This window comes from Callionymus lyra, chromosome 8 (assembly GCF_982586985.1).
Source record: "Callionymus lyra chromosome 8, fCalLyr1.hap1.1, whole genome shotgun sequence".
Lineage (NCBI taxonomy): Eukaryota > Metazoa > Chordata > Actinopteri > Syngnathiformes > Callionymidae > Callionymus > Callionymus lyra.
The window spans coordinates 30027401-30054634 of record NC_141825.1 but is presented as its reverse complement, the minus strand read 5'-3'; the positions used below and the strand labels follow the sequence as shown (position 1 = coordinate 30054634).

The 27234-nt window shown below is 40.3% G+C and overlaps 2 protein-coding genes and 1 pseudogene across 4 annotated transcripts in view; 1 reads left to right on the top strand and 2 right to left on the bottom strand.

Annotated features, from left to right (window-relative positions):
- Positions 1-7508, bottom strand: part of LOC148074558 (neuroplastin-like) — a 29216-nt gene extending 21708 nt beyond the window's left edge. The window contains exons 1-2 of the mRNA XM_087798294.1: positions 7444-7508; positions 1360-1769 (exon numbers count right to left, since the gene is read on the bottom strand). Coding sequence (XP_087654420.1) covers positions 1360-1769; positions 7444-7508 — 475 coding nt within the window. The remainder of the gene's footprint in view (positions 1-1359; positions 1770-7443) is intronic.
- A 2744-nt stretch (positions 7509-10252) lies between these two features.
- On the bottom strand, positions 10253-12103 carry LOC148074557 (UDP-glucuronosyltransferase 2A2 pseudogene; annotated as a pseudogene). Its single transcript, XR_015712080.1, has 2 exons — positions 12020-12103; positions 10253-11853 (listed from the first exon to the last, which is right to left on the bottom strand). The product of XR_015712080.1 is annotated as a UDP-glucuronosyltransferase 2A2 pseudogene (transcript).
- Positions 12104-13518: 1415 nt separating this feature from the next.
- Positions 13519-26407, top strand: LOC148074556 (ubiquitin-conjugating enzyme E2 Q2-like). 2 transcript variants are annotated; one of them, XM_087797207.1, is made up of 13 exons: positions 13519-13717; positions 19610-19714; positions 19778-19900; positions 19977-20033; positions 20103-20255; positions 22496-22580; positions 22649-22709; positions 22799-22889; positions 22961-23019; positions 23985-24033; positions 24098-24193; positions 24577-24643; positions 24704-26407. In XM_087797207.1, exons 1-13 carry the CDS (start codon positions 13559-13561, stop codon positions 24733-24735), a joined length of 1137 nt encoding a protein of 378 aa, XP_087653333.1. In that variant the 5' UTR covers positions 13519-13558; the 3' UTR covers positions 24736-26407. The 2 variants fall into 2 exon arrangements, with proteins under 2 accessions (XP_087653333.1, XP_087653332.1); XM_087797206.1 differs by having other exon boundaries at positions 20103-20270.
- The last annotated feature ends 827 nt before the right edge of the window (positions 26408-27234 follow it).

The window sequence follows — 27234 nt, the reverse complement described above, 5'->3', positions numbered from 1 at the left end:
GTTTCAACTCATGTTTGTTAATTCAAAGCATGTCCAGCTGAACTTCTTCAGTTATTGGTTCAATAACTTCTAGGGTCTCGACTGATTCGTCTTAATCTGGATTATCTCCTTGTTTGCACACGTGACCTCGTGTCTCAGAACCTTAAACAACAGCAGGAACTCAACAGAAGAAAACACATGAAGAAGAACTTTCTCAACGTATTCCCTTAATTCATGTTGATATTTATTAAATAAACATATTACCATCATTTACATGAAAACATTATCTTAGAATAAGAAATATCATCATTTAAAATATATATTATGTATAGAACAATAATGTGACCACACAGAACACATATAGATTTTTGAATCAATTGAAATGATTTATTGTAAAAAATACTGATGAGTTCTTGTCCTAAAATAAAATGCAGAATATATTCAAGGTTTTTGTTTCTCCGCCACTGAATGGATTCAAATACATATTATGTGTATTTATGAAGCATTTGAAGTATAACTGAGTGAAGTCGACACAGTTCTGACAAAAGCATGACATTGAAATGTTTCTTTAAAAACGATGAACCTTCATGTTTATATTCATGTCATGAACATGTTGATCAGGAGGTTGAAGGTCACGAGGGAAAGTTGAGGGAACGTTGAGGGAACGTTGAGGGAACGTCGAGGGAACGTGGAGGGAACGTGGAGGGAACGTGGAGGGAATGTTGAGGGAACAGCGAGGGAACGTTGAGGGAACGTTGAGAGAACGTCGAGGGAACGTTGAGGGAACATTGAGGGAACGTCAAGGCAACGTTAAGGGAACGTTGAGGGAACGTTGAGGGACTGCGAGGGAACGTCGAGGGAACGTTGAGGGAACGTCGAGGGAACGTTGAGGAAACGTTGAGGAAACGTTGAGGGAACTTTGAGGGAAAGTTGAGGGAACGTTGAGGGAACGTCGAGGGAACGTCGATGGATTGTTGAGCGAACGTTGAGGGAACGCCGAGGGAATGCCGAGGGAACGTTGAGGGAACGTTGAGGGAACGTTGAGGGAACGTTGAGGGAACGTTGAGGGAACGTCGAGGGACTGCGAGGGAACATCGAGGGAACGTTGAGGGAACGCCGAGGGAACGTCGAGGGAACGTTGAGGGAACGTCGAGGGACTGCGAGGGAACGTCGAGGGAACGCCGAGGGAACGTCGAGGGAACGTTGAGGGAACGTCGAGGGACTGCGAGGGAACGTCGAGGGAACGCCGAGGGAACATCGAGGGAACGTCGAGGGAACGTCGAGGGAACGTTGAGGGAAAGTTGAGGCTGGTGTTGGTCTGGGGAGGACGTGGGTCTTGACTACGACTACCAGGAGAGTCTGGGCTTCAGCTGAACTCACTCTGCAGTACCGTGATCGTGGCCTGAGCTCGGATCCACGCGGTGTTCTGGTTCTGGTGCGGCTCGTTACGTCTCGGGTCATTGCTGGCTCTGCACTCGTAGGTCCCGACGTCGTCCAGCGTGAGGCGAGTCACGGACAGAACGCTCGTCACATGGACGGCGTGGGCGGCGCCGATGGAGACCCGCCTGATCCGGGCGCCGTCCCACAGCTGTCTGAAGGAGTCGGCCCGGTTCATCTCAGAGTACCACCACTGGACCTCAGGGCTGGGGGAACCCAGAACCTCACAGTGAAGCTGGAACGAGTCTCCGGTGAGCGTCGTCTCGGACAGAGGCGACCGAACGAAGCCGGCTGCTGGCGGCGAGCGACAGGAAGGAAGACATTCAGGACAAATGGAAACAGGAAGTGAGTAACTAAGGACAGGAAAGTGCAGATGTATCGAGGAACCACAAGTGAGTGACAAATAATCAAATTCATGCAAACGTTTGGTTGAAATTAAATTCTTATTGTTTAAAGAAGAAGGTATGAATCAGTTCTTGACAACAAACGGTTGAATAGAATAGAATTTGAATGTATAACGTTATCTTTATATAAAAAACAACGAGCCATCGAACTTCACGCAAATATGTTGAAAAAGAACTAGAACATCCATCAACGCTCGGTCACGTCGTGAGACTCGTTTATTACTCCGGGCTTCAGGGAGCTTTGGATCGAGGTGCGTCTCTGAGGCCGAACACTCTATTAATGACATCATGTGCTCAGGTGACCTCCCTGTGTCCTTCATCTCCAGCCTGCAGGGCTAGAGAAGAAGAGCAGGAAGTGATGGATGTGGCGAGTAAGGATCCGTTTATCTGGACCTAACAATGGTCTATAGTCGGTGAAGGACGTCTGCAGCTGCTTGTCACACCAATGATCTTCAACTCACTGGAGGCTCTGCTGTGTTGACGTGTTTGAAGGAGATTCATCTTCACTTCATTCAACATCTACTCACTGCTGAGACCAGAGCAGATCGAAGGAACAACGAAGACGTTCATTTAGTTCCTCGAGACCAGAGAAGCTTCGAGATGAACGTTCAAAAGAAACGGTTCTTGGCCGTCGTGTTTATCGTTTATCTCTTTAGGTTCAAGAACTGTTTATCAATCGACTCAGTCCTGTGACATCATTGAACTCCAGTCTGATGATGATCTTCTCTCCATGATGATCTTCTCTCCGAACCAATGACTTCAGATCAAATGAGGAAGTTTGAGCCTCGCAGAAGAAAACTGTCGTCAGCATTAAATAAATCACATTGTAAGTGTTTCACGTATAAAACATGTTTTCAAACCGCGATCATGAACCAAGGTTTTCCAGACTTCTTCACGCTCGGAGGTCCATGGATCCACTAGAGTCTGGACCTCAGTCGTCTTCATCGTCCAAAAAGACTTAAAAACATCTTAAAACCTTCATAATGCTCGTCTGTAACGTCCTTGGATTGAAGCCTCATCATGACGAGAATTAATTCAAGAAACTCGCTCGGATGTTTTCAAGAGTCTTTTTGGAGGAAGATGAAGACGAAGACAACTGAGCTCCTGACGCTACATTAAAATGAACAAACATGTTTGTCTAACACTCTACTACGTCGACATGAGAGTAGAAAACCACAAAGTTTGAATTTTCTTTTTGTTCTGAAAATGCTGCATTTAAATAAAGACCAACTAAACGACCTCTTGACTGAGGCTCACGTTATGTTCCTTCAGTTGTTAACGTTCAGACTCTGGAAACTAAAAGAAGATTAAAAAGGTAGATTTTCTTCGGAGCAAGAGAACCTGAAACAAAGACTAAATTCTACACCAGAGTCACGTTCCTACAGGATCACAATATATCATATATATGTAGTTGATCAGCGACAGATCTTTGTGTTACTAGTTTAGACAATATTATGTCAACGAAGAAATATTTGACAGCGAATAATGAATATTAATAAATTGTATTTTGTTCCTTGTTTTAGAAATGAAAACACATTTCAATTATACTATGATTTACGTCATACAGAATTAACCACATTATTAAAATCAATAAATGACATCAGAGACACTTTTACACATTCATCACAAACACAAACAAAACACAATAAATGAAACACACACAGAAACACTTTCTGTCAAACATCAGAGGTTGTTTCCTCCAATCATTCGACACACATTCGTCCAAAAGATGTTAACATTTGCAACGACTGAAGCGACACAATCTATGACACACACTAGACTCAACACACACACATCTATGACACACACTAGACTCAACACACACACATCTATGACACACACTAGACTCAACACACACATACATCTATGACACACACTAGACTCAACACACACACATCTATGACACACACAAGACTCAACACACACACATCTATGACACACACTAGACTCAACACACACACATCTATGACACACACTAGACTCAACACACACACACATCTATGACACACACTAGACTCAACACACACACATCTATGACACACACTAGACTCAACACACACACATCTATGACACACACTAGACTCAACACACACACACATCTATGACACACACTAGACTCAACACACACACATCTATGACACACACTAGACTCAACACACACACATCTATGACACACACTAGACTCAACACACACACACATCTATGACACACACTAGACTCAACACACACACGTCTATGGCACACACTAGACTCAACACACACACATCTATGACACACACTAGACTCAACACACACACATCTATGACACACACTAGACTCAACACACACACACATCTATGACACACACTAGACTCAACACACACACATCTATGACACACACTAGACTCAACACACACACATCTATGACACACACTAGACTCAACACACACACATCTATGACACACACTAGACTCAACACACACACATCTATGACACACACTAGACTCAACACACACACATCTATGACACACACTAGACTCAACACACACACATCTATGACACACACTAGACTCAACACACACACATCTATGACACACACTAGACTCAACACACACACATCTATGACACACATTAGACTCAACACACACACATCTATGACACACACTAGACTCAACACACACACATCTATGACACACACTAGACTCAACACACACACACATCTATGACACACACTAGACTCAACACACACACATCTATGACACACACTAGACTCAACACACACACATCTATGACACACACTAGACTCAACACACACACATCTATGACACACACTAGACTCAACACACACACATCTATGACACACACTAGACTCAACACACACACATCTATGACACACACTAGACTTAACACACACACACATCTATGACACACACTAGACTCAACACACACACATCTATGACACACACTAGACTCAACACACACACATCTATGACACACACTAGACTCAACACACACACATCTATGACACACACTAGACTACACACACACACATCTATGACACACACTAGACTCAACACACACACATCTATGACACACACTAGACTCAACACACACACATCTATGACACACACTAGACTCAACACACACACATCTATGACACACACTAGACTCAACACACACACATCTATGACACACACTAGACTCAACACACACACACATCTATGACACACACTAGACTCAACACACACACATCTATGACACACACTAGACTCAACACACACACATCTATGACACACACTAGACTCAACACACACACATCTATGACACACACTAGACTCAACACACACACATCTATGACACACACTAGACTCAACACACACACATCTATGACACACACTAGACTCAACACACACACATCTATGACACACACTAGACTCAACACACACACACATCTATGACACACACTAGACTCAACACACACACACATCTATGACACACACTAGACTCAACACACACACACATCTATGACACACACTAGACTCAACACACACACATCTATGACACACACTAGACTCAACACACACACATCTATGACACACACTAGACTCAACACACACACATCTATGACACATACTACTCAACAAACACACATCTATGACACACACTAGACTCAACACACACACATCTATGACACACACTAGACTCAACACACACACATCTATGACACACACTAGACTCAACACACACACATCTATGACACACACTAGACTCAACACACACACATCTATGACACACACTAGACTCAACACACACACATCTATGACACACACTAGACTCAACACACACACATCTATGACACACACTAGACTCCACACACACACACATCTATGACACACACTAGACTCAACACACACACACATCTATGACACACACTAGACTCAACACACACACATCTATGACACACACTAGACTCAACACACACACACATCTATGACACACACTAGACTCAACACACACACATCTATGACACACACTAGACTCAACACACACACATCTATGACACACACTAGACTCAACACACACACATCTATGACACACACTAGACTCAACACACACACACATCTATGACACACACTAGACTCAACACACACACATCTATGACACACACTAGACTCAACACACACACATCTATGACACACACTAGACTCAACACACACACACATCTATGACACACACTAGACTCAACACACACACATCTATGACACACACTAGACTCAACACACACACATCTATGACACACACTAGACTCAACACACACACATCTATGACACACACTAGACTCAACACACACACACATCTATGACACACACTAGACTCAACACACACACATCTATGACACACACTAGACTCAACACAGACACATCTATGACACACACTAGATTCAACACACACATATCTATGACACACACTAGACTCAACACACACACATCTATGACACACACTAGACTCAACACACACACATCTATGACACACACTAGACTCAACACACACACATCTATGACACACACTAGACTCAACACACACACATCTATGACACACACTAGACTCAACACACACACATCTATGACACACACTAGACTCAACACACACACATCTATGACACACACTAGACTCAACACAGACACATCTATGACACACACTAGATTCAACACACACACATCTATGACACACACTAGACTCAACACACACACATCTATGACACACACTAGACTCAACACACACACATCTATGACACACACTAGACTCAATACACACACATCTATGACACACACTAGACTCAACACACACACATCTATGACACACACTAGACTCAACACACACACATCTATGACACACACTAGACTCAACACACACACATCTATGACACACACTAGACTCAACACACACACATCTATGACACACACTAGACTCAACACACACACATCTATGACACACACTAGACTCAACACACACACACATCTATGACACACACTAGACTCAACACACACACACATCTATGACACACACTAGACTCAACACACACACATCTATGACACACACTAGACGAGTATTTGAAGTTTGTTTAAAACACAATGACGTGGAAATAAAAAGAAAAAAAACTGATTATTTTTCTCTGCATTGACGTCTTTTCTAAGTGGAGGTTGTGAGTCTATGAAGTGTTGTGTCTTCATCAAATCCAGTGAAGATCCTCTCCAGGAGGTTCTGGAGATGGACCAGGTTTAGTCATGATGACCTACAAGGACCAGTACTGAGTCTCAAACTGGTGGAAGATGTTCAAGTCTCTGGTGCAGATGTCTCTAAAAATAGAAACTCTGTAAAAAACGGGTTTCATGTTGAAGCTCCTGCAGGACTGAAGAGGATCTTCATCTTCTCACAGGATCTTCATCTTCTCACAGGATCTTCATCTTCTCACAGGACCTTCATCATCTCACAGGATCTTCATCTTCTCACAGGATCTTCATCTTCTCACAGAATCTTCATCTTCTCATAGGACCTTTATCTTCTCACAGGACCTTTATCTTCTCACAGGACCTTCATCTTCTCACAGGACCTTCATCTTCTCACAGGATCTTCATCTTCTCACAGGATCTTCATCTTCTCACAGGACATTTGAGGGACATGAAGCCACTCCAGCCTCAGGACCTCCATCTTTCCTCGAGCAACAACTTCAAGATCTTTGTTGTCTTTTTGTTGTTTATTTGTTGTTTATTTGTTGTTTATTTGTTGATGAATGACTGACACATGATGAATCTATGACGCATGCGCACAGACGAGGATGAAAACCAACGCTCGCGCCTCTTAAAAGCCGCATTTGCGTCATTTGTGTTTTTGTGTTTGAGAAGCTTTTCTTCTTACCGTTCTGAGAAGAGACGAGATGAAGCATCAGAGCCGCGAGGACCGTGAGGAGCATGACTGTCGAGGAGAGCGAGGAGAGCGAGGACCCGGAGAAGATCTGCTGCGGATGGACTCCAGACTCCAGAGCCTCAGACGAGGAGGGAAGTGACGAAGAGGAGGAGGAAGGCGGGGGTTGTGACGCTGCAGGACACCTGTGTGTGTGTGTGTGTGTGTGTGTGCGCGCGCGCGTGTGTGTCTGCAGCACCTTAGATTCTCAAGTCTCGCGAGATCTTGGGTGAAGTGCGGAACATGCGGAAAATTCCATCTTTATTGTTGTTGTTTTATTTCACATTTTTTCGCGTGTTTATAAAATAAAGATATTTTTTGTGTCTATAATCTGGATATTTATGTCAAATGTAATAATCAATGATCAATATTAGTTCATCAATAAACATGCGCCTCAAAATAAGACTCACAGCAACAAGTTATCCCAGGATTCAAGTAAACTGAGGTAAAATGATCAATATTTCAGATGAAATACTGTTTATAAACATCTATTCAAGGTTCATCACAACAAACACCAACATTGAAAGGATTGAGATTGACTTGTTGAAAATGCAGTATTTTTAATTTTCTGTGCAGATCTGTTGAAGCGTACGATTGTCAAGACGTTAAGCCTTTATACTCCTGTGGCTTTAAGTGAACTAGTAATCTTATAGTAATCCTACTTCTTAGTGAACCAACAGCCGACTTAACGACCCAATCTTCACAAAAATGTCTTCAGTATTAGGATGAATGTCTTCTGTGCTGCTTGGAACCAAATAAATGTACAGTAGTTTGGTAAACATGACGTATACAGTCTTCATTATCATGATAATATCATAAATATATGATATTATCATGATATATATATGACATTATCATGATAATGTCATATATATATATGACATTATCATGATAATGTCATATATATAATGTCCTAAGCTTTGGAACGATCTTCTCTCTCTTTGCGCTTGATGTCATATATATATATCATGATAATATCATATATATATCATGATAATATCATATATATATCATGATAATGTCATATATATATCATGATAATATCTTATATATATCATGATAATGTCATATATATATATCATGATAATATCATATATATCATGATAATATCATATATATATCATGATAATGTCATATAAATATATCATGATAATATCATATATATATCATGATAATGTCATATATATATCATGATAATATCATATATATATCATGATAATATCATATATATATCATGATAATATCATATATATATCATGATAATGTCATATATATATCATGATAATATCATATATATATCATGATAATATCATATATATATCATGATAATGTCATATATATATCATGATAATATCATATATATATCATGATAATATCATATATATATCATGATAATATCATATATATATCATGATAATGTCATATATATATCATGATAATATCATATATATATATCATGATAATGTCACATATATATCATGATAATATCATATATATATCATGATAATGTCATATATATATCATGATAATATCATATATATATCATGATAATGTCATATATATTTCATGATAATGTCATATATATATCATGATAATATCATATATATATCATGATAATATCATATATATATATCATGATAATGTCATATATATATCATGATAATATCATATATATATCATGATAATATCATATATATATCATGATAATGTCATATATATATCATGATAATATCATATATATATCATGAAAATGTCATATATATCATGATAATGTCATATATATATCATGATAATATCATATATATATCATGATAATGTCATATATATATCATGATAATATCATATATATATCATGATAATGTCATATATATATCATGATAATATCATATATATATCATGATAATGTCATATATATATCATGATAATATCATATATATATATCATGATAATATCATATATATATCATGATAATGTCATATATATATCATGATAATATCATATATATATCATGATAATGTCATATATATATCATGATAATATCATATATATATGATGATAATGTCATATATATATCATGATAATATCATATATATATCATGATAATATCATATATATATCATGATAATGTCATATATATATCATGATAATGTCATATATATATCATGATAATATCATATATATATCATGATAATGTCATATATATATCATGATAATATCATATATATATCATGATAATGTCATATATATATCATGGTCAATTTGGTTAAGTAAGTGTATTTGTCGAGCGCCTCTCAGACCACGATGAGCCACACTAAGGACCCTAAAGACCCACAAATAACATCACTTTTTTAAAGAATCAAAGCCAAATGTTTCCTTTGATCAACCATCTCATAACACCTCAATCATAAGAACAAATGTAGTATTTCATTACATATACAAGAATATTTCTCATGTATGTTGACTTTCTTGATGGTTTCAGTTCAAGAAGTATTTCATTCATGTTTATTCTTGACCTTCTGCCCAAGAACGCGCCACAAACACCTCATACATATACAAAGTGAAAACAAAGCAAAGGTAAAAACTGCCAGAAGAGCCGTGAGGACGTCGACACAGTTGTAAACCGTCCAGGACATTTTAAAGGACTCGGACTTGAGATGAGACGCTCCTTTGTGTCGGATCACATATTCGATCCAGAACACGGCCTGGTCCAGTGGCTTCATGGGCTGGTCTCTCTGCAGCTTGGACAACCTCTGCATGTTCCCTCTGTAGGATGGCTCCTGAATGACTTCCCTCAGAGCTTCACCGAACGTGTGTCGGTCCAGATGGCCGATGTGGAGGTTGATGGCTCCTCCCTTGGCCTTGATCCTCGAGAGGTTGTCGGACTGATCGAAGGCGAGAGGAAGTCCAACGACTGGGACGCCATGATAAATCGCTTCCTGGACCCCGTTGGTCCCTCCGTGGGCAACAAAAGCTCTAATCCTTGGATGACCAAGGAGGTCGTTCTGAGGAAGCCAGTCCACCAGTAATGTGTTGTTGCCCAGGTTCTCTGGCCTTGGACCCGCATACTTCCAGATCACCTTTTGAGGAAGTTCAGCAAAAGCTGCAGCAATTTCTTCAGAGATACGTAGCGGAAGCTTCTTGACTAACGTACCCAGGGACATGATGACGATCCCATCATCTTCAGAACTCTGGACAAACTCCTCTAGATGCGCTGGGAGCTGCTTGGAGGGCTTGCACTGAAACCCACCGATGTAGACGATGTTGGGCATCGTTGGACGAGGAAACTCAAAGATGAAGTCGTTTCTCATGAGCCAGATATCAGCATCGAGATTAAAGGTTGAATAATCCACATCAGGACCAAAGTGTCGTTCCACGACGGGTTTGTAATACGGTTCTGTGATCGTTGAGAGTACGTATCTGCCGAGGAAATACTTCAGGAAGTTTATGGTCCTTTGACTGAAGGTCATCTTGTCTGTGTACTCAGTGGCAGTAAAGGGGATGTAGGACAGAGGTGAGGGTGCGATAAGAAAATGTCCTTCGCCTTGAGTCGTCCATCGGACATTAAAGACCAGTGGAAGCTGGAGGCGTCGCGCCAGCATCGCTCCTCCTCCGATCCCAGGGTCTGTCAAGACCACCTCGTAGTTTGCTTCGTCCAGAGTCTGCATCAGAGTCTCATTAGAAAGCATCTGATCGATGACTTCACTCGCTTTCCTGTGAATCACCGACATTTGATTTGTCATCCGTTGTCTCAGCTGTAGATTCTTCCACATCTGAGACCAAAGTGATTCCGATCCGCTCTCCATCAGCGCTTCCATCCTGTCGGACAGAAGGCTTTCCAGGACCTCCTCGAACCCACCTGGACTCGGAAGGTTGACTGAGGTGTAGAGAGAGGACTTCTCTGTGATGTACCAGCTGTCAGTGGGTCTGATGACGGTGATCATGTGACCTCGTTCATGCAGTCGTTCTAAGATGATCTTCATATTGATCCAGTGGCTCCCGTCCAGAGGGAACACCAGGATTCTGGCTCCAAACACGACCAGTATTTGGGTCAACAGTAGCGGGACAGTGATCTGGACTCTCATACTTGAGTGACCTGTGAGACAAATAAACAATCAGAAGCAGTTTTCTGTCCAGCAAAAGATTATATTCTGGACACGAGGATTATCTTCAATTATAGTCAAAATAAAGTTGGATTTAAAACATGAATCTAATCTTTCAAAAGTTGCTCATTTGATTTCATGACAAGAATCAAAACTTACCAACACAAGCTTTGATTCGCTGCTGCGCTGAGTTTAAGTTCGAGTGAGAATGAGAAGCAAGATCTTCCTTCCACTCCTGGCGAGTCCAAGTGGTCCAAACTAGTCTGTTTCACAACAAGGGGCGGGTTTGAGATAAAGGTCCTGCTCTGCTGCCCCCTAGTGTCAGATCGATGCACCTGTCGACGCGTGATTGGATCGTTTTCAGGAGAAAATGAACATTTTCAGACTTTATTTTTGTGTAATCTACACACGTGACTGTTTATACGGTGGCCGAGAAGTGAAAACTAATTTAAGAACTTTGAAAGAAAATAATAATTTTAAATTGTAATTTAGTTTCAGGAAATCTCTAAAAGTATTTGTTATTGTTTTTTTGAAACTGTTACTACTGTGACGACACACATGTTCTTTGGAACGTTTCGAGTATTAATTTAATTTATAATCTGGTTTAAAAAACTTCAAAATCGATGTAACTGTCAATGTTACTATAAAAATGGATTTTGAAATGTTGGATTAATATAAACCACATGCATTAAAAATTAGAACATTTGATCCTCAATCGACGTATTTTTCTTATTTTCTAAATCTGATAAATAGTCATAATAATACTAATAATACTTACTAAACACAAATATTCCGGTTACGTTGAACGAATTGAATTTAAACAGTTCGTTATGATACAAATAAAAAGTCTTCCTTGACCTGCGTGTTCACGTACTTTTGTTTACAAATGTCAATAAACAAGTTGTTTTCAGAGGTTTTGGTGTAAAATGTTATATTGTATGATATTCGTCAATGTGTAACTTTATTTTAGGTTTAAAGTGTTTTTTCTCTTTTGATAAACACGCGACAGTCAAACACAATAATTCTGTAATACTCGGTAATAATGAAAGAAATGTATTTTTTAATTAGAAAAGAAAGTAAAAAAGAATAAGGTTTAATAATAAATAAAGAAGAATAAGGTTTAGTTATAAAGAAGAATAATGTTTAATTTTAATAAAGAATAAGGTTTAATTATAAATAAAGAATAATGTTTAATAATAATAAAGAATAAGGTTTAATAATAAATAAAGAAGAATAAGGTTTAGTTATAATAAAGAAAAATGTTTAATAATAATAAAGAATAATGTTTAATAATAATAAAGAATAAGGTTTAATTAGAAATAAAGAATAAGGTTTAATAATAATAAAGAATAAGGTTTAATTAGAAATAAAGAATAAGGTTTAATTATAATAAAGAATAAGGTTTAATTATAATAAAGAATAATGTTTAATAATAATAAAGAATAAGGTTTAATTAGAAATAAAGAATAAGGTTTAATAATAATAAAGAATAAGGTTTAATTAGAAATAAAGAATAAGGTTTCATTAGAAATAAAGAATAAGGTTTAATTATAATAAAGAATAAGTTTTAATTATAATAAAGAATAAGTTTTAATAATAATAAAGAATAGTTCAGGACGTCAGTTCTTTGTTGTTGTTCTTCTGACGCGCGTCTCAGACTCACTTCCTCCGCGGCCTCCGTGTGGCGATGAGGACAAGATGTCGGTTTCGGGGCTGAAGGCCGAGTTGAAGTTTTTGGAATCAATCTTTGATCCAAACCACGAACGATTCCGAATCATCAACTGGAAACCAGACGAGCTCAGCTGCCAGTTCAACGTCACCGGAGAGAAGCTGCTGATCATCCACTGCAACATCACGGTGAGTGCGGCCCGAACACCGACTACATCCTGGATCACTGCTGTGAGTCCGGCCCGAACACCGACTACCTCCTGAATCACTACAGTGAGTCCGGGCCGAACACCGACTAAATCCTGGATCACTACTGTGAGTCCAGGCCGAACACCGACTGATCCCTGGAACACAACTAGCCCCGTGTTTACACTGCAACTGCGCACTCAATAGTCCTCAGTATTATCCTAAACCTTCTGCTCCATAACATGTCCCTTCATGACTTATAATACCGGGAATAAGAAGCTCTAACTCGGGGACGTTGATGCTACGCTAGCGTGTTAAGAGCTTAACTGTGTTAGCATCATGTTAGCATCATGTTAGCATCAATGCTAACTTTATAAACAACTATCTTTTATCATCGTCGCTACTTTTATCACTTTAACTAAACATATACAGTTATCTTACAACGGAAATACAAAACTACATATTTGCACGTTTTATATTTTTGTTTTATTTGTTTATATAATGAATGTTTAAACAACAGGGATTCAATCTATTTATATTCTGTATATTCTTCTGTTTTCTCTTTTACGGCGAATAGAAAGATCGTTTGATTCTCAAAACTAACCTCATGTACCTTTTTATTATATATAACCGCCAAATACTGGGTATTCTCGTACTGTTGAGAAACATTAGGTGTTAAAATGCGTCAGTTCTTCACAAACGCTTTTAAATGCATCTTATGTTCAAACCATGACCAATAGTTTTGTGGATGTTCTGTGATGATAGAATTCTATTGACTCTAATGTTTAAGAAGATAAACGATGATTCATTCAAAAGATTGACTTTATTTCGCCTGCAGTCGAACCTTCACTGAAGAATTTGTTAGATTTCTGAGTTTGGTTCCTTCCTTTAGATCTGCTTGGTAACCAGTTTTTAAATTGCAAGTTGATTCTAAAACAACAAAACAACGTTTTAAAGGTTGAGTTTGTGTTGCTTTTACTTGGTGTTGGTAACTTGGTGTTGGTGTTGGTAACTTGGTGTTGGTAACTTTGTGTTGGTGTTGGTAACTTTGTGTTGGTGTTGGTAACTTGGTGTTGGTAACTTGGTGTTGGTAACTTGGTGTTGGTGTTGGTAACTTGGTGTTGGTGTTGGTAACTTGGTGTTGGTAACTTGGTGTTGGTAACTTGGTGTTGGTAACTTGGTGTTGGTGTTGGTAACTTGGTGTTGGTAACTTGGTGTTGGTGTTGGTAACTTGGTGTTGGTAACTTGGTGTTGGTGTTGGTAACTTGGTGTTGGTGTTGGTAACTTGGTGTTGGTAACTTGGTGTTGGTAACTTGGTGTTGGTAACTTGGTGTTGGTGTTGGTAACTTGGTGTTGGTAACTTGGTGTTGGTAACTTGGTGTTGGTAACTTGGTGTTGGTGTTGGTAACTTGGTGTTGGTAACTTGGTGTTGGTGTTGGTAACTTGGTGTTGGTAACTTGGTGTTGGTGTTGGTAACTTGGTGTTGGTGTTGGTAACTTGGTGTTGTAAACAACAACTTGATTGATTTTTTCGTCAAAATACATTGAAGTTTGACTTTAGAGTTTGTTATATTTCTCAAGGGTTGCGACTAGAGAGTTAAAATCAAGCGATGTTGGAAAAGTAGAATTTGAACTAATAAGTTAGCAAAGGTGTTGAAGAATTGAAGATGAATCAGATGATGATGCAGATCGGTTAGTTTAGGCTAGTTTAGGTTAGCTTAGGTTAGTTTAGGTAGAACTTTATTGATCCTCAGCAGGTCTCCTTCGGGAAATTTTTTTTTTCCTAATTATCCACAACAAATACAGCAATTTTTCATAAAAAATAATCAAAATAAGAACAAGAACAAAGATAAATAAAGAGAAAGAACAAGATGATACAATCTTAGTCTTAAGATCAAGATCAAGAACATGGATCAAAGAAAAACACCTGAATACTGATTCTTTATTATATAAAATGATCAATAAAAGGCCCTTTTGTAATATTCTGCATTGTATCCCTTTTCTATCAACCTTCATAGATAGATAGACTTTATTGATCCCTCTGCAGACGATAGATTCTTGAAACAAGAACAAAGTGCAATAAAAATAAAGTGCAAGATGACACAATCTAAGTCCAAAGATAAAGAATATAGACAAAGAAAAATAACAAAAGAAAAAGGATAAAAAGATTAAGAAAGAATCATCTTTTCGCTTCTGCCCCCAAACTCAAACATTCTAATAACACAAGGAAAGGATTAGTCCCTGAGTCTATGAGTGTTGCATCATGGGAGGAGCGTTGGTGCTCCATGTGTTCACTGATGACAGTGTTGCATCATGGGAGGAGCATTGGTGCTCCACGGTGTTGCATCATGGGAGGAGCATTGGGGCTCCATGTGTTCACCGATGACAGTGTTGCATCATGGGAGGAGCATTGGTGCTCCATGTGTTCACTGATGACAGTGTTGCATCATGGGAAGAGCATTGGTGCTCCATGTGTTCACCGATGACAGTGTTGCATCATGGGAGGAGCATTGGTGCTCCATGTGTTCACTGATGACAGGGTTGCATCATGGGAGGAGCATTGGTGCTCCATGTGTTCACTGATGACAGTGTTGCATCATGGGAGGAGCATTGGTGCTCCATGTGTTCACTGATGACAGGGTTGCATCATGGGAGGAGCATTGGTGCTCCATGTGTTCACTGATGACAGTGTTGCATCATGGGAGGAACATTGGTGCTCCATGTGTTCACTGATGACAGTGTTGCATCATGGGAGGAGCATTGGTGCTCCATGTGTTCACTGATGACAGTGTTGCATCATGGGAGGAGCATTGGTGCTCCATGTGTTCACTGATGACAGTGTTGCATCATGGGAGGAGCATTGGTGCTCCATGTGTTCACTGATGACAGTGTTGCATCATGGGAGGAACATTGATGCTCCGTGTGTTCACTGATGACAGTGTTGCATCATGGGAGGAGCATTGGTGCTCCATGTGTTCACTGATGACAGTGTTGCATCATGGGAGGAACATTGATGCTCCATGTGTTCAATGATGACAGTGTTGCATCATGGGAGGAGCATTGGTGCTCCATGTGTTCACTGATGACAGTGTTGCATCATGGGAGGAGCATTGGTGCTCCATGTGTTCACTGATGACAGTGTTGCATCATGGGAGGAGCATTGGTGCTCCATGTGTTCACCGATAACGGTGTTGCATCATGGGAGGAGCATTGGTGCTCCATGTGTTCACCGATGACGGTGTTGCATCATGGGAGGAGCATTGGTGCTCCATGTGTTCACTGATGACAGTGTTGCATCATGGGAGGAGCATTGGTGCTCCATGTGTTCACTGATGACAGTGTTGCATCATGGGAGGAGCATTGGTGCTCCATGTGTTCACTGATGACAGTGTTGCATCATGGGAGGAGCATTGGTGCTCCATGTGTTCACCGATCACAGTGTTGCATCATGGGAGGAGCATTGGTGCTCCATGTGTTCGCTGATGACAGTGTTGCATCATGGGAGGAACATTGATGCTCCATGTGTTCACTGATGACAGTGTTGCATCATGGGAGGAGCATTGGTGCTCCATGTGTTCGCTGATGACAGTGTTGCATCATGGGAGGAACATTGATGCTCCATGTGTTCACTGATGACGGTGTTGCATCATGGGAGGAACATTGATGCTCCATGTGTTCACTGATGACGGTGTTGCATCATGGGAGGAGCATTGGTGCTCCATGTGTTCACTGATGACAGTGTTGCATCATGGGAGGAGCATTGGTGCTCCATGTGTTCGCTGATGACAGTGTTGCATCATGGGAGGAACATTGATGCTCCATGTGTTCACTGATGACAGTGTTGCATCATGGGAGGAACATTGATGCTCCATGTGTTCACTGATGACAGTGTTGAGAGGATGATGATCATGATGACAGTAGTTTGTTCAGTGATGTCACCAGTGAGTCCAGCTTCAACCTCAGAGCTCCTGATCAACCTGTTGACCTGTTGACCTCCTCTTGGACACATTCCCAACACACCACAGCATAGAACACTGTCCACCACACACTGGTAGAACATGCAGAGGATCTTCCTGCAGATGTTCAATGATCCTCCTCAGAAAGTACTTCTACTCTGAACTTTCATAGACACATGGTCTGTGTTGCAGGTCTGTTTACTGTCCAGACACACATGAGGTACTTATAGTTGAGAACTATCTCCACCTCGTCGCCTCTGATGGACACCGTTTGTCCTGGACCTCCTGAAGTCCAAGACCAGCTCCTTGGTGTTCAAGAGGTTCCTCTCACTCCAGTCCACAAAGTCATGGATCAGACTCATGTACTGGTCCTCGCTGTTGTCCCTGATGCATCCAACAATGATTCATCCGACAATGATTCATCCGACAATGATTCATCCGACAATGATTCATCCGACAATGATTCATCCGACAATGATGCATCCGACAATGATGCATCCGACAATGATTCATCCGACAATGATTCATCTGACAATGATTCATCCGACAATGATTCATCCGACAATGATTCATCCGACAATGATTCATCCGACAATGATGCATCCGACAATGATGCATCCGTCAATGATTCATCCGACAATGATTCATCCGACAATGATTCATCCGACAATGATTCATCCGACAATGATTCATCCGACAATGATGCATCCGACAATGATGCATCCGTCAATGATTCATCCGACAATGATTCATCCGACAATGATTCATCCGACAATGATTCATCCGACAATGATTCATCCGACAATGATGCATCCGACAATGATGCATCCGTCAATGATTCATCCGACAATGATGCATCCGACAATGATTCATCCGACAATGATGCATCCGACAATGATGCATCCGTCAATGATTCATCCGACAATGATTCATCCGACAATGATTCATCCGACAATGATTCATCCGACAATGATTCATCCGACAATGATGCATCCGTCAATGATTCATCCGACAATGATTCATCCGACAATGATTCATCCGACAATGATTCATCCGACAATGATTCATCCGACAATGATGCATCCGACAATGATGCATCCGACAATGATTCATCCGACAATGATTCATCCGACAATGATGCATCCGACAATGATGCATCCGACAATGATGCATCCGACAATGATTCATCCGACAATGATTCATCCGACAATGATTCATCCGACAATGATGCATCCGACAATGATGCATCCGACAATGATGCATCCGACAATGATGCATCCGACAATGATTCATCCGACAATGATTCATCCGACAATGATTCATCCGACAATGATGCATCCGACAATGATGCATCCGACAATGATTCATCCAAGATTAGATAAACTTTATTGATCTCTCATGAGGTGCATGTTAACATCTGTCAACATATTAACATTAAGATTCAGAATTGGACGCAGCTTCCACTTAAAAATAAATTAAATTGAATTTTTGCTGTTATTCTTGATGCTAAAGCGTTCTTTGCAACAGTTTCCTACAATCTGTGGTTAACTTTGGACCGTTTTTAAAAAGACTAAACGTAAACTCATTTATGATATATTTCTTATTATGAATATACATATATATAACCACAGAGGAATGTGGGAGTGTTCTGTCTGGTGTGAAGTATTTAAAAAGTATTTGGAACTGGTGCATGCTCTCGCCATCTGTCCGGGGGAACATTTTAATATCACTCTGTTTACATCTCATTCTGTTCTCTGGCTCGACTCAACGGTCCAGCTGTACCCCCACCAGGGAGTCCTCTCTCTGGCATGTTGCATAGTTCTGCAAAGGTGTCTCCAGTTTAGACCCTGGTTATGTTATATGGATTCTCCATTTGAAATGTGGTCACATGTACGATCAGTTATAAAAATAATCAAATAAGTTGTAAAATCTCCTTTCAGGAATCGTACCCCTCCACCGCCCCAATATGGTTTGTTGACTCTGATGATCCCAGTCTGGCAGAAGTGTTGGAGCGCTTGGAGGACGTGAGGAAAGGCAGTACGTTGGTGAGTTTGATGCCATGAATCCTGGAGGCCTTTACAGAACCAGGTTAACTCTGTTCTTTGCAGCTTCTTCAACAGTTGAAGAGGCTCATCTGTGATCTATGTCGACTCTACAACCTGCCTCAGCATCCCGACGTAGAGATGCTGGACCAACCTCTTCCTGCCGGACCCATCACCCAGGATCGGAAGGTAAGCTCTTGACGAAAGATTGAGTGCTGTTGACTTGATTCATCCGTAGTTGTTAAATATTGAGTTGTTACTGCAGCATGGTCCGTCTGATGAGGTGACATCTGAGGAGGAGGAGGAGGAAGAGATGGGAGAAGTAAACATTGTCCTCTTTGTTCGCCATAACTTAAGTTTATTTACTAAACATTTTGTTGCTCATTTATAGCAAGATATTGACCTGGACCAAGACTTGGACCATTACGACATGAAAGAAGAGGAGCCAGTAGATGGAAAGAAATCGGAAGACGATGGTATTGAGAAAGAAAATCTGGCCATATTGGAGAAGATTCGCAAAAACCAGAGACAGGATCATTTGAATGTAAGTTCCTGTCAGGTAACTATACAATCTTCTACCATTTAACTCTTTGTTTCTTTCGTCTTGAAATGTAAGGCTGATGACCATGTGGACAGTCAGTCACACAGTCTGGCGTCCGTTTGAGAAGAAGTCTTCGTACCCGAACTATAAGTCAATATTGAATCCAAGTAGATAAGATTATGATTATGTATGAATATTACATTTTATTTTCTTCCCCCATTGTATTGATCCTGTACTCACTGTGTCATTAGTATTTGTATGTGGCTCGTTTGATGGTACGATCAAAGTAGATCCATTTTAATGTAAACGTATCCTTGTTAAGGTAATAGTTCATCAAAAACTCAAACTTCACTCATGTTCTACTCTCATGTCGAATAATGTTGATTATTATAATAATCTGCTCTTTTTAGGGTTATAGATATAAATGTTTGTTCATTCTATTGTAGCGACTGGAACTCGGTTTTCTTTATCTTCCCCCAAAAAGACATGTTGATGTTGTTGCAAAAGTGTCTTTTTGGAGTCACTGGTGACAGTTGCTGAGTCATCCTCTCAACACTGTCTTCAGTGAGCAGAGAAGCAGATGCAGCACGAATGCTCCTCCCATGATGCAACACTAATAGACTCAAGGACTCATTCATTACTCGTGTTATTAAATTGTACAATTCTGAGTTCGGGGTCAGGAGTGAAAGTATCTTGATATTCTATGTTAGTCTTTGTATCTTTGTCTTTGTTATTTTTCTTTGATCTTGTTCTTTATCTTTATCTTTAGACTTAGATTGTATCATCCTGTTCTTTCCCTTTATTTCTCTTTGTTCTTGTTCTTGGTTAATTTTTATGAATAATATATAGGTAGAACTTTATTCGGGAATTTTTTTTTTCTTCCAATTATCCACACCAAATACAGCAATTTTTTCATAAAAAATAAATAAAAAAGAACAAGAACAAAGAGAAATAAAGAGAAAGAACAAGATCAAAGAAAAACAACAAAGACAAAGACTAACATAGAACATCAAGATACTTTCACTTCTGCCCCCCGAAATTGTACAATTTAATAACACGAGGAATGAATGAGTCCTTGAGTCTATGCGTGTTGCATCATGGGAGCATTGATTCTGCATCTGCTTCTCTGTTCACTGATGACAGTGTTGAGAGGATGATGATCATGATGACAGTAGTTTGTTCAGTGATGTCACCAGTGAGTCCAGCTTCAACCTTAGAGCTCCTGATCAACCTGTTGACCTGTTGACCTGTTGACCTGTTGACCTCCTCCTGGACACATTCCCAACACACCACAGCATAGAACACTGTCCACCACACACTGGTAGAACATGCAGAGGATCTTCCTGCAGATGTTCAATGATCCTCCTCAGAAAGTACTTCTACTCTGAACTTTCTTAGACACATGGTCTGTGTTGCAGGTCTGTTTACTGTCCAGACACACATGAGGTACTTATAGTTGAGAACTATCTCCACCTCGTCGCCTCTGATGGACTACGTTTGTCCTGGACCTCCTGAAGTCCAAGACCAGCTCCTTGGTCTTTGAGGTGTTCAAGAGGTTCCTCTCACTCCAGTCCACAAAGTCACTTATTAGACTCCTATATTGAATCATTGTTGTTTATGTAATCCAGGAGACCAGACCAGGGTACCAGGTTATTGCTGTGTCTAATAGGGGAAAAAAACAATTTCCCGAAGTAGATCAATAAAGTTCTACCTAAGCTAACCTAAAGACGAAGACGACGAGTCGCTACATTAAAATGAACAAACACTTTTGTTAAAAAGAACGGATCACTCTGAAAATAATCAACATTGGTTGAGTAGAAAATGAGTAAAGTTTGAATTTTGGGTGAACTTTTACTTAAACGGCACAAAACGATGTCAATGCTCAGTGTTGATGAAGACCAACTTAAGAGTTACTTAAAAATGAACATGAAAGCGACTTAAATACAATGAATGAGTTTAACACCGTGCTGTACATGAAGGTCAGTAATGTCTCTAAAACTAATGTATTAACACTGAGGGATCAATAAAGTTTTACCTTACCTTACCGTCGCTCTGGTGTGAAACCTGATGTGGAAACATGTGATCGACGATAACATCAGGTTCATGACGTAATAAAGTCGGACAACAGATGAATTGTTGTAAATTGTTGTATTTAACTACAACTACTACTTAATTTCGAGCAACTCTGGTGACTTGTCTAAAAGAAATGATTATGTATTTATGTTAATGTCATCCATGTCCAGGGAGCCGTCTCTGGATCAGTGCAAGCGTCCGACCGCCTCATGAAGGAACTCAGGGAGATCTACAGATCACAGAGCTACAAGACGGGTGAGTCCAGCCTCAACCATCCCAACCTCTGTTGAAACAAGTGTGTCTGATCTATCATTTCTCTGCAGGTATTTATTCAGTGGATCTAGTCAACGACAGCCTGTATGATTGGCATGTCAAGTTAAGGACGTAAGTTCTGACACTTATCGATGCTTAAAGCTCTGGAGTCTCATGTGTTGTGATGTGTTGTGATGTGTTGTGATGTGTTGGTGCTGCAGGGTCGATCCAGACAGTCCGTTACACAGCGACCTGCAGGTCCTGAAAGAAAAGGAAGGAATGGATTACATTCTTCTCAATTTCTCTTATAAGGTGACTCTTAAGAGAAGAAACCTTCATGAGTCGTGGCTTGGAAGAGAATCATTTTATCTTGTTCTTTACAGGATAATTTTCCATTCGACCCCCCCTTTGTACGGGTCGTGTCACCCGTGCTGTCCGGAGGGTAAGTGTGTGACCTTGTGACCTTTAATGATTTTATTGCGCTAAGCTAATCTGTCGCTAAGCTAGAGCAGACCTTTCCCGACGTATTTTTATCATTTATGTCGTTTCAATTGATGAGTATAAAATGTATAAACTGACAAGAACGATAAAAGTATTTTTTCAAACTTCACTCGTGACTCGTGACGACAAACACAATTTACTGCTGTTGCTACTTGTTGCGACCCCTGACCCTTAACCCGACTTTATGCCCATTGTTTGATAAAGTGTTGGGTAAGTTACTTAAAATAGTATTTTAGTTGAACTATTACGAGTTACTTCTTTGCCTGGTTACTTTCAAAGTAACTAGTTACTAGTTACTAGTGACAGTAACTTTTGTAAGATGGAGGACGAAAGGCAAATTTCGAAGAGTTTGGGCCAAAGTTTGATTCTGTGAAGAATGAATTAAGACAAAAGATTAGAACAAAACATGAAATAAACAAAAACAATTTAAATCAAATAAATGAGTTCACGGATCATAACTTTCTAATCGATACACGTCTCAGGTGATCATTTTATTTCTTCACAAGTCCCTTAAATTTCCTGTTAATCACACAAATGTATGAAATAAAGTTGAACAACATTGTATTTAAAACGGCCTTTAAAGAAAAATGAGAAACATTATAAAACTAGTGAAGTTACCGTAACGCGTTACTTAACATGTTCCTCTGGTCAGATACTGTTGTTTTAGTTCACAGCGAACCTATGTTGGTTGAGTCTGTAGATCATGACACTGTGACCTCATGACACTGTGACCTCATGACACTGTGACCTCTTGACACTGTGACCTCTTGACACTGTGACCTCTTGACACTCATTACATAGTAATTGTTTCACTTACACGTGAATCTTTATCTTTGACTTTTTCTTTATTGAAAACTCTTGAATGTGACCGAAGTCTCCACCAACCTAACAGTGGTTTCTATCCAGGTATGTTCTCGGAGGAGGAGCTCTGTGCATGGAACTTCTCACCAAGCAGGTGCGTGAAAACCATCATCCTTCACTCGGTTCTTCCAGGACGAAACCATCTTCTGTGCTCTCAGGGCTGGAGCAGTGCCTACTCCATAGAGTCTGTCATCATGCAGATCAATGCCACTCTGGTCAAAGGAAAAGCCAGAGTTCAGTTTGGAGCCAATAAGGTTCGTAACTGAAGGATCTATATAAATAGACATTATTATTATTATTATCTATGTAGCATTTCCTGTTTGTGACGTGTGTGTCTGGAGCCGTTTGTGTTGACACTTGACCTCTGGGTCTAATGGATGATTTATGAGTCGCGTCTCGCTTCAGAACATTCGTTCATCTGGTCAGTGAGTGGATGTTAGTTATGATGGAGCGTCAGGTTGATGTTGACGAGCCTTGAGTTTATTTCTGGAACGAACCATCACATCAGGTGTGTCGACCAGCATCACTTTAATGAACTCCAGTCGGTCCCAAAAATAAGGAGAACTTTGACCCGAAACATCAGGACAACATGATGTGTGATGTTTTCATTCTAAACGTTTGTGTTTCTTTCCTCCAGAACCAGTACAATCTCGCCAGAGCACAGCAGTCGTACAAATCTCTTGTTCAAATTCATGAAAAAAATGGTGAGTGACAGCAAAGCTCTTTCTCTGAGGCCTTTGTGGAACCTGTTCTCCATCTTCCAGGCTGGTACACGCCCCCGAAGGAGGACGGCTAGAGCCTCTTCTATGCACTGGAACATGTCTGTGAGCGTCTTCTTCTCCCTCCTGACCGGGCTGGACTACCATCTGTGGAGACCCTCCCTGCTCCGGACAGACTGTGGTGAGCAGTGAGAGTCTCTCCTCCAACATGCTCATCGAGTCCAAACGTGAGGAAGGTCTGGATCTTAAGCTGCTTTGGCGCCGTGTATTTACTGTCACTTATTTAAGGGGATCTCGTCTCTGACGCTCCTCACGAGACCCTCGTCGCACCTCTTGTTGTTTCTGCTTTTTTTAGCTGGTACTCAAATGCAAATAATGTTTTAGATCTAAGATTTGACAAATGTTTTTTTATTATCATTTCAACATCCAGTAAATAAATGAGCCAATTTTAGTAGTTTGGAAGTTTCTTGAGCGAAGAAACGCTTTAAGTTGTTATTGTTTGGAAGCTTTGACGTCTCCAGAGGATCTTCACACGTTCAAGGGCTGCAGTCGTTTGAGGCGAATGATGCTCGTCTCACCATCTGTGGAAGGAAACTTATTATTATCCCTTTTATTTGCCTTATTCCTGTCTCTTGGATTCCTCAGCCAGAGTGTGTTCTCAGAGGTTGATTTTACTGAACTTTGTTGGGCTCACACTGTTACACAAACATCAAGACTTTCTTAGACTCCGTGGCTCATCAGAACCTTCTGCGCCGGAATGTTTCTAAGGTTCGACTCAAAGTCTTTGCCAGAGAGAAGTCTTGGTGAAGACGTTAAAGAAGATCTTTTCGTTACGTTACAGTCGATCACGTCGAGGATCACTGCAGGTTCTGGTCTGAGACGACTTTAGTTCCACAAGTCAAGTTCACTTTTCATGCGTCTCTGAGTGGATCGTTTGAACTGAGGCTCAAACGTGAGATTTCCTGTGAGGAGTCCAAACCCTGAATGTTCTGATCCATGAAACGAGGCCCCATGTGAAGGTGTTTGAGCTGAAGACCTGGACTGAGCTTCATCTGGTGTCACTTCATGTCATGAATCATCTGCAGCCGTAGAGACTGAAGCGTCTTGTCTTTCATCAGTGACTCTGTTAGTTAAAGAAACGACTCTTTCCATCTGTCCATCAAAGGTTCACCTGCCGAGAGATTCATTAAGTCGATCCTGGATCACTTTGATTTGCTGGTTTTTGCTCCATCAACCAGTTTGATCCGCCCTGAGTATCTCACAACCGTCAGGACATCTTCTCACAGAGACTAACTGTTTCTGTATCATTTGTTTGAACAGCATCTCAGGTATCAATTCAGACTCGAGGGGGCGCTGTTGAGAGCAGATGTTTGCACTTCATGACTTGTTTTAAGGGAAAATGACTTTTGATCGGATTAGAAACTATTCAGAGAACCCTGCTCAGCAGCGACCTCTGCAGGCGTGTCTTCCTTTTTCGTGACAGACTTTATCAGATCAATTGCCGGGCAGGAGGTTCATAACTAAAGATCTTTCATTCGTGACCCTAAGTGACCCCGAACCCCCTTCAAAAGCCAAAACTGTCCCCAGGTCACGAGCAGACTCACTGGACTCGATCGTTCTCGACTCTCGTCTTCGGCTCCAGCGACTCTGGGGTTTTTCTTTCTCATTTCCATTCAAAGAAAAATGTTGACCATGTACAGTAATTTGTAAACTTGCATCAAGTTTATGAATAAAGAATTTTAAGATGAATGTTATTTTGTATTTCTTTCTCCAAAATCAATAAGATTTTGATTATTGATCTTGTTTTCTATTCTTTCTCTGATGGTACTTTTTTAACTGTTTTTCATGCTTTATCTGCTCAAACCTACTTTTAAATAAGTTGCTTCAATGTTTACTTCATGTCCATCCCATGAACTTGACCTTTAAACTTGTTTACGACACGATATCAACATCGTTCATGTCTTCACACTATGATGGATTAAAAGTGTAGTTTCTGCCTCCCCTGCTGGGAGAACAATGTAACTGCGATGTCACAGAAACCTCACTAGCACGTCCTGCACAAGAAGTGTTGCAATAGTAGTTTGAAGACACTTTTCAAAGAATGAACTTCATTCATATCTTAACCCTCTGCGAGCTCAAGTCACTCGTAGACCCTATAGAAGCCTAGCCTCCCAAATGTATATTTTGGATTCCGCTTCAACAAAGATTGAAAGAAAGGGTTTTGGAGTTTGTTCTTCTGCTCCTTCGGATAAAGAGAGAAGTCGTCGCAGCCCAATGAGTTTTTCACGACAGTCTAAGAGCAGCTTCTGGAACTTCTTTGTAAAACACGCCTTTTTGCCCCTTTTTCAACAACATCTGTGAGACCTGATCGGATTTTTCTGTGTCAACTTGTTCCATCGTCTGTCTCTGGAGCGAAGACTTCCGGGTCTCAGGCTCACAGGAGGTTCATCCTGATGTATTTCTGATGTAAAAACATGGAGCTGAGCCTTATCGCACTCATTCTTAGAACCTTAGTTATACCGATAACGTAAAGGTCAAATGTTTCTATTAACGTTTCTGTTCATATCTTTACTTTG